We start from the raw sequence: 9524 nt of genomic DNA on the forward strand, positions 1-9524 counted from the left end.
TACATTCCAACTTTATGAGTAGAGGTTTATTTTTGGGTGCCTACGACAGCATGCCAAATTTTGGCACCATTGCCAGGGAGTATTCTAATCAGTTTTGTGCTTCTCGTGATCATTGTTTAGTTCTCGAAATTTTTGAAAAAAAAATTCCCTTTTTCTATAGATCGTTTTGATTGTTTGATGATTTTCTGTTTTATTCATTTATTTATTTGTTTAACATTCTAGATTTTTATTTGTATTTTTTTATTATTTTTGTTTGTTTTATGGTATGTAGTTTAGGGTTTATTAGGATTTCCTCAATTTATGCATGTAACTCGATACTCTAAGAAAGGTGATTTGCAGTTCGATCCGGAAATAGAAGGGACTTTGTGCAGGTTAAGGAGGGAAGCTCGGAGTCATTTCGAGGAGAATGATCCAGTCTTCGATTCTCTACCTGTTAGCGGATCTGCTTTGAGAGAAGAGGACATCATGGCCGGAAATCGAACCCTGAAAGAGCTGGCTGCACCGGATTTAAATCAGCAACCCTTATGCATAACTTTTCCTGCTTTAGATGCTGATGTTAATTTTGAATTAAAATCTGGATTGATACATCTCTTACACATTTTTCATGGTCTTGTAGGTGGGGATCCTCACAAGTACTTGAAGGAGCTGCATGTGGTATGCACAAGCATGAAACCCATGGGGGTAACTGAAGAGCAAATCAAATTGAGAGCCTTCCCGTTTTCTCTGAAGGATTCGACTAAGGATTGGCTCTATTATCTACCCTCCGGGAGTGTTACAACATGGAACGAGATGAAGAGGCTCTTCCTAGAAAAGTACTTCCCAGCTTCAAGGGTGGCCAATATCAGAAAAGAAATCTGCGGTATAAGGCAATATAACGGGGAGTCCTTACATGAATAAGGGGAACGCTTTAAGAAGTTATGTGCAAGCTGTCCCCATCACCAAATCAGCGAACAACTACTTATTCAGTATTTTTATGAGGGACTTCAACCTACTGATAAGAGCATGTGTTAGACAGTTTTGTATGCCCTTAGCTTCAATCCGATTTGATGTACTTTTTACATTTAGTGTAAATAAATAAAGTGCATGTTTGATTCATGTTGTTTGGTACAATTCTGTGTAAAACCCTAAAATTGGACACTTATTGAGGCTCGTGTTAGTTTTAAATGTTCACAGCCATTGGATAAGTCTGGGGAGATTTATCCTGCCAAGGCTGATACTGGTGTGCCACCAAGTGTTGAGATGGTCTGTCTCAGCCACCAGGGTAAGACACAAGGCACATGCAGTATGGGATTACTCGAATCCTTGAACCAGACCAGATTTCCAGTATTGCCCTGGACCTTGGAGACAGATGGGCAAAACTGGAAAGTTACACCTGACCCCTAGACTCGATTATGACACTTCACTAGGTGTTGGATTGGGCTGTCTTTGATATGCCAATCAGTGAGTTCCTTAGCGGGGATCAAAACCTGGGTATGTTGGGAGAGTCTGAGAATTCATCTGAGTGGGTGATCATAGTGACAGGATTCGCCCATTTGTCGGACAAAGGTAATGATCAGGAATGCACTCTCTCTGATGGAAATCAAACTGCCGGCAGTTGATTTCAATCGGAATTTTGTTTTGCAAAATTAATATATATATATATATATATTTGTACGGTTTCAAAATGTTTGCAAATGGTTTTAATTCCCGTGATCCATGGGAGTAGAGAGTGCGGCACTGTTCCTTGTAGCCAAGGGAGAGGTCCTCTCTTGTCGGGCAGTGCTTGATCATTAAGGGCTGAGAGGTTAAGTGTAAGACCATTTAGGATAGTACCTGATGGGCTAATCTTGCACCTGCCCACAGTCCCTGGGTTTTTATAAGATGGCTTGGCCCAGGGACCACTTAATGTAAGTGTTGGGCCCATAGGGTCCATGTGATGGGCTCAGGGGTTTACTGAGCTTTTCAGTGAATTCGGCTAGGCCTTGTAATAAAAGCTGGGCCAAACCCATGTGGCTGGTGTGTAGATCAATGCTTGAGTCCCACGCCATACAAAGAAGCCCAACTAGGCAGTAGATTGGAAACTAGTTAAGCACTAAACACTTAATGGGCCAAAAGCCCATTTCGAGCTGGGCTGATATGATCACCCATTTATGGGGTGAATCTGGGATTGAAGTTAGCAAAAGGATTGGGCCTTTAACCTTATCCACTCTGGGAGACCAAATTCAAATTAGATTTGATTCTGGTAACCCCCTGATATGATCAGGAGTAAGCTAACCTAATCTGCAGATAGGATTAAGATCATCCCCTATCCAAATATTGATTTGGATTGGGATAACTCCTAATTAGGAGGTTTCTTAATCAAGAAGTAAAGAGGAGAAACCCTAAGAGAAAATAATCAGATTTCGAACCTAGGGTTGTGTGCAAGAAATCATCCTACAAATTGAGATTAGATCTCATACACATTCCAGAGAGAAGAGAAGCAATTCAGCCATCTTCGTCCCAGGAGTTCTCCTCCAGCCGCCGCCATTCTTTCTTACAAGATTTGATCTTTGAAAAAGAAAGAAGTCAAGAAATTGGTTCTTGACATCAGTTTTGTAGAAAAGACTAAAAAGATCTGGTGCTCAGAGTTTCCAGTGGATTCTTGCGAAAGATTTAGTGTGTAGGACGCACCCTGCTGGTTCCATTCCACATACAACTGCGTCATCTTCAGCAGGAGCGGATCTTGGTATCCTCTTTGGGCGTGAACACCAACTTTGGGAGATACTGCATCTCTGGATCAGGTATAATTCCTCCCATCCCTTTTGGTTCAGATCTGGTTTGATTATGGTTCAAGTAGGATCCTTGAATATTGTATTCTTAAATTAGGGAATATGATTCCCAGTTGGAAGAAGCTAGGAAAATTTTTGAAATTTGCCCACCCATTCCGCAACTTTCATGGCGTCCATTAAATGGATCCTACCATTCTTTTAGCATGATCGATGCTGCTAGTGGAAGAGCCTTAGTGGATAATACCCTCGAGGCCGCAAGAAATCTGATTGCAAATATGTCGACCAACTCTCAACAGTTTGGCTATAGGCTCAACCCTCCAGCAAAGCATGCTAGTGAGGTAAACATCTCTTCCCTAGAACAACAAATTGCAAGTCTGACCTCTCTTGTCCGTCAAATGGTTGTAGGTAACATGCAAATGGTGAAGGCTTGTGGGATATGTTCAACAGTGGGGCATCCAACTAATATGTGCCCAACTCTTCAAGAAGAGCCTGTTGAGCAAGTAAATGCAGCAGGTGGTTTTTCGGGGCAATCGCAGAAGAAGTATGATCCCTATTCTAGCACGTAAAATCCGGGATGGAGGGATCACCCCAATCTTAGCTATGGGAACCCGCAAAATCACCCTACTTTCCAACAATATTAGCCATACCCTCCAAGACAACAGCCAGGCCAAACTTCTAATTCAGGTATGTCCTTAGAAGATATTGTTAAATCTCTTGCCACTAACACTTTGTTATTTCAACAGGAGACGAAACAATTTCAGCAAGAGACACGGGCCAGTATCCAACGTTTGGACAATCAGATGGGCCAAATGGCGACGACAATTAGTCAGTTAGAGGCACAAAGTTCGGGGAAATTACCCTTTCAAACGGTTGTGAAACCAAAAGAAAATGTAAGTGCCGTCGTTTTGAGAAGTGGTAAAGAGTTTGAGACTCCAGCAAGAGCTGCCCCCGCAGTGTCGAATCAAGGAAAGGAGAAAGACATCATTCCCGATGATGATGAAGTACCTAAGCGTAAGTTTCCTCCCCTTTCTGTTTATAAACCAGTACCTCCTTTTCCTAATGCTTTAGTAGGAACGAGAAAAGATGAGCAGTTCAAAGAATTTTATAAAACTTTCCGTAGATGCGAGGCAAATACCCCCCTTTTTAATGCTCTTAAACAAGTACCTCATTATGCTAAATTCCTGAAAGAGTTGTGTACACATATGAGGAAACATAAACTAAAAGGATGCGAAAAGGTGAGAGTAGGGAAGAATGTTTCTGCGGTCATTAAAAAACTCCCTACAAAGTGCAAAGATCCAAATATGTTCACTATCGCCTACATGATAGGTAACACTAGAATTAAGAAGGCCATGTTAGACTTAGGAGCTTCTATTAATGTCATGCCATATTCTATATATGCTTCTTTGAAACTTGGTCATTTAAATAAAACTAGTGTAGTGATTCAATTGGCTGATAGATCTAATGCCTATCCTAAGGGTATAGTTGAGGATGTTCTTGTGAAAGTAAATGATTTGGTTTTTCCTGCTGATTTTTATGTGCTTGATATAGATAATGGTGATCAAACCACTCCTATTTTGCTAGGAAGACCATTTTTGAAAAATCCAAAACTAAGATAGATGTTTATAGTGGCACACTCACCATGGAATTTGATGGTAAGATTGTTAAGTTTAATATTTATGATGCCATGAAATATCCTACTAATGATAATCATGTTCATTCTATTGATATGATTGATTCTTTATCACAGGAAGCTTTTAAACTTAATGCGAAGGATGGGTTGGAGATTGCCATCAGTAAGCATCTTGAGAAAGAGGGGCCAATGTTGAATGCTGATTTGCAAGAAACGATTGCAACATTGAATGGTTTTCCAGAGTTATAACAGTCAGGTAATGCACCTATCGAATGTTATTCTATGTTTATATATATGATTGTTTCATTTGGTTGCTAGGAAGGCCTACTAGTTTATTATTCATTACAATCTATTGCTAGATTAGATATCAAATCCATAATTGTTTGATCCCTCTAATCTATGAAGCAACTAGGGTTTAATGATTTGTTGTGTCAGAAATTGTTAGATCCTAGGAAGAACAGTCGACTAAATTAAATGCAACCACTTGTGCTTGTGTCGTTTAGCTTCATCGACCTCTAATGCTTAATGACCGCTTGTGCTTGTGTTGTTTAGCTTCATCGATCTCTAATGCTTAATGCTATTGCTGGATTAAATCTTTAACGCTTGTTTAGGGGTTTTTCAGTAGTAAGGGTTAAGAGGATCGCTTGTTTTCCGATTAACTGATAGTAGGAAGATGCGGGAAATTAATTCCTATGATGAATATTCAAAGTCTGAATTGATTTATCTTTGCATCGATGAGCAGTAGTGTAATTCTGATGGTGGATGTTATCCTAGACCAGGATTTGTTCCCAAATTAATTTCAGCACTCAAAGTTACCTAAATTCTCATTTAAATTGCGTTCTTTATTAATTCCGATTTTCCTTATTTTAAATCTGATTTTCGTTACATACACCCCCTCCATCTTTGATTCACGTAGCACATAATTTGGGTTAAATACTCTTTGTGGGAATGATCCCTACTCGCACTACTACATTCCATCTTTACGAGTAGAGGTTTATTTTTTGGTGCCTACGACAACACACCAGTTACATACACCCCCCTCCATCTTTGATTCACGTAGCACATAATTTAGGTTAGATACTCTCTATGGAAATGATCTTTACTCGCACTACTGCATTTTATTTTTACGAGTATAGGTTTTATTTTTGGGTGCCTACGACAGCACGCCAAATTTTGGCGCCGTTGCTGGACAATTTTTCTAATCAATTTTTGTGCTTTTCGTGATCATTATTTAGTTTCTTGAAAAGTTTTTAGCGTAGAGTATTTTCTACCTTATTTATTGATTTATTTATTCATTCCAGATTTTTTTTATTTTTATTTTTATGGTATGTCGTTCATGGTTTATTAGGGTTTCCTTGATTTATGCCTGTAACTCGATTCTCTAAGAAAGGTGACTTGCAGTTCGATCCAAAAATAGAGGGAACTATGCACAAGTTAAGGAGGGAAGCTCGGAGTCATTCTGAAGAGAACGATCCTGATCTTGATTCCTTATCTATTAATGGTTCTGATTTGAGAGAAGAGGACATCATGGCTGGAAACCGAACCTTGAAAGAGCTTGTTGCACTTGATTTGAATCAGCAACCGTTATGCATAACTTTTCCTGCTTTAGATGCTGATGCTAATTTTGAATTGAAATCTGGACTAATACATCTCTTGCCCACTTTTCATGGTCTTGCAGGTGAGGATCCTCACAAACATTTGAAGGAGCTGCCTGTAGTATGCACGAGTATTAAACCCATGGGGGTAACTGAAGAGCAAATCAAATTGAGAGCCTTTCCGTTTTCTCTGTAGGATTTGGCCAAGGATTGGCTCTATTATCTACCCTCCGGGAGTGTTACCACATGGAACAAAATGAAGAGGCTATTCTTGGAGAAGTACTTCCCAGCTTCAAGGGTGGCCAACATCAGAAAGGAAATTTGTAGTGTAAGGCAGTACAACGGGGAGTCCCTACAGGAATACTGGAAACGTTTTAAGAAATTATGTGCAAGCTGCCCCCATCATCAAATCAGCGAGCAGCTACAGATCCAATATTTCTATAAGGGTTTTCAACCCACTGATAGGAGCATGATTGATGCTGCTAGTGGAGGAGCTTTAGTAGACAAAACTCCCGATGCAACGAGAAATCTGATTGCAAATATGGCGGCCAATTCTCAACAGTTCGGCTATAGACTCAACCCTCCATCAAAGCATGCTAATGAGGTAAATATCTCTTCCCTAGAACAACAAATTGCATGTCTGACTTCTCTTGTCTGTCAAATGGTTGTAGGTAACATGAAAATGGTAAAGGCTTGCGGGATATGCTCGGTAGTAGGGCATCCAACTGATATGTGCCAAACTCTTCAAGAGGAGCCCGTTGAGCAAGTAAATGCAGTAGGTGGTTTTCTAGGGCAACCACATAGGAAGTATGATCCCTACTCGAGCACATACAATCCGGGATGGAGGGATCACCCCAATCTCAGCCGCACCCCATTAGACAACAGTCAGCCAAAACTTCAAATTTAGGTATGTCTTTAGAGGATATTGTCAAATCTCTTGCCACTAACACTTTGCAATTTCTACAGGAGACAAGGGCCAGTATCAAACATTTGGACACTCAGATGGGCCAGATGGTGACTGCAATTAATCGGTTAGAGGCACAGAGTTCGGGGAAATTACCCTCTCAAAAGGTTGTGAATCCAAAAGAAAATGTAAGTGCAATCATTTTGAGAAGTGGTAAAGAGGTTGAGGCACCAACAAGGGTAGTCCCCGCATTGTCGAACCAAGAAAAGGAGAAAGACATCATTCCCGATGATGATGAAGTACCTAAGCATATGTTTCCACCTCTTTCTGATTATAAAAAGCTACCTCCTTTTCCTCATGCTTTAGCAGGTTCTAGGAAAGATGAGCAGTTCAATGATTTTTATGAAACTTTTCGTAGATGCGAGGTAAACATTCCACTCTTAGATGCTATTAAACAAGTACCTCGTTATGCTAAATTCCTGAAAGAATTGTGTACACATAAAATGAAATAGAAACTAAAAGGATATGAAAAGGTGAGAGTAGGGGAGAATGTTTTTGCAGTTATTCAAAGAAAACTCCCTACAAAGTGCAAAAGATCCAAGTTTGTTCACTATCCCTTGCACGATAGGTAACACTAGAATTGAGAAGGCCATGTTAGACTTAGGAGTTTCTATTAATGTCATGCCATATTCAATATATGCTTCTTTGAAACATGGACCTTTGAATAAGACTGGTGTAGTGATTCAATTGGCTGATAGATCTAATGCCTATCCTAAGGGTGTAGTTGAGGATGTCCTTGTAAAAGTAAATGATTTGGTTTTTCCTGCTGATTTTTATGTGCTTGATATGGATAATGGTGATCAAACCACTCCTATTTTGCTAGGGAGGTCATTCTTAAAGACATCCAAGACAAAGATAGATGTTCATAATGGCACACTCACCATGGAATTTGATGGTGAAATTGTTAAGTTTAATATTTACGATGCCAAGAAATATCCTGCTGATGATAATCCTATCTGTTCTATTGATGCAATTGATTCTTTGGCATAGGAGGTCTTTGAACTTGACAGGAAGGATGGATTAGAAGTTTCCATCAGTAAGCATCTTGAGGAAGAGGAGTCAATGCTGAATGCTGATTTGCAAGAAAATGTTGTAGCATTGGATGATTCTCCAGAGTTACAACAGTCAGGTAATGCTCCTTATGGTATGTTGTTGATTTCTGACTGGAAGCCTTTACCCTCTGTTTTGCAGGCCCCCATTCCAGAATTGTAGCCTCTCCCTAGTCACCTCAAGTACGTGTTCCTTGGAGACGAAGAGACATTACTAGTGATCATCTCTAGTAGCCTTAGCGCATCACAAGAAGAGCAGCTTGTGTAGGTTATCAAGGAGCATAAGACGACTATCGGTTGGACGATTGCGGATATCAAAGGAATCATCCCGTCTACATGCATGCATCACATCTTATTTGAAGAGCAAGCAAAACCTTCCTGTCAACCACAAAGAAGGCTGAACCCACCCATGATGGATGGAAGGGGAAAGCACCGAAAGTTGCAACCACAATTGTTAGAGGATCCAGTTTATGGTGATTAAAAACAGGGAAGTTTGTTTTTTCTTTTTCTTCTTGTTTTTGCATTTATAGTTTAGTTATTTCCACCTTTTCTTTGCATTTTACCTTGCATTGGGGACAATTTAAGTTTTAAGTGTGGGGGAGGGGATTTAGGTTGCGTTTTAAATTTTGATTTAGGTTGTGATTTTCTACATTTGACCAAAAAAAAAAAAAAAAACTCAACTCTTTTGGAATCAATTGAAACAGTGTTCTGGGAAAACTCTTGTGAACTTAGTAAAGTAATATGATTAGGGAATATAGGATTCACCTGAAGCCATCCCCTTTTTGAGCTAGTCCTAAATCCAGGTGTAAGTAAATAGGGTAAATAATTTACTATTGCTATAATTGGTAGGACGGAGCATAAAATGGACCTACTAGACAATAATTCAAATAGTGGGATGGAGCGTAAAATGCACCCATTGACGTCCTAAAAGTGAGATGGAGCATAAAATGCACTCACTTCCACCAAGAAAAAAAAAGAGGAGATAAAAAAAAAAAATTGTTTTCCCTAGTTTACTACCTGGTTTGTAGTAGTAAAAAATTGGATTGGTTGATGGATGAGTCATGTATAACTTGGTCGTGTTGATTTAAAGTTTGTAATAGTTAACCTAGAATATTTGTGGAAAAAGATGAAGGAAAATTGAGTTTAAAGTTTGGTAGAATAGTTTGCTTAATTTCTGTTTTGCTCGAGGACGGGCAAGGTCTAAGTGTGGGGGGATTTGATGAGAACGAAACATATCATATTTTTCTCTCTTAATATTTAGTCTTTTATATTTATTTTATGCCCAAATGCACTCGTTATTCTTATATTTTGGTTTAGGGCACGGAAGGAGGCGTTAAGTGAAAAACAAGGCTAATCGGGTAATTTTACACAGTCTTGGCGCCGTGTGGTAGATTGAGCATAACTCTCTCATTCGGACTCCAATTGAAATGATTCAAGATGCGTTGGAAAGATAAGGAAAAGCTCTACAATATTCATGTTTTGAGTTTTGATAGAAGTGGAATGCATCGAGATCAAAATCGGGACCGAATTCTCTTAAAC

The 9524-nt window shown here is 39.4% G+C and overlaps 2 protein-coding genes across 2 annotated transcripts; both read left to right on the forward strand.

The window, feature by feature from the left end:
• Nucleotides 1-300: 300 nt before the first annotated feature.
• On the forward strand, nt 301-4363 carry LOC104590865 (uncharacterized). Its single transcript, XM_010249621.2, has 3 exons — nt 301-859; nt 3153-3247; nt 3491-4363. The coding sequence occupies exons 1-3, from the start codon at nt 301-303 to the stop codon at nt 4361-4363; spliced, it is 1527 nt and encodes a 508-aa protein (XP_010247923.2).
• Nucleotides 4364-5802: 1439 nt separating this feature from the next.
• On the forward strand, nt 5803-8148 carry LOC109114252 (uncharacterized). Its single transcript, XM_088903829.1, has 5 exons — nt 5803-6093; nt 6169-6576; nt 6939-7368; nt 7505-7839; nt 7927-8148. Exons 1-5 carry the CDS (start codon nt 5803-5805, stop codon nt 8146-8148), a joined length of 1686 nt encoding a protein of 561 aa, XP_088759955.1.
• Nucleotides 8149-9524: the final 1376 nt, after the last annotated feature.

Source organism: Nelumbo nucifera, chromosome 4 (genome assembly GCF_055504915.1).
Source record: "Nelumbo nucifera cultivar China Antique chromosome 4, China Antique-T2T, whole genome shotgun sequence".
Lineage (NCBI taxonomy): Eukaryota > Viridiplantae > Streptophyta > Magnoliopsida > Proteales > Nelumbonaceae > Nelumbo > Nelumbo nucifera.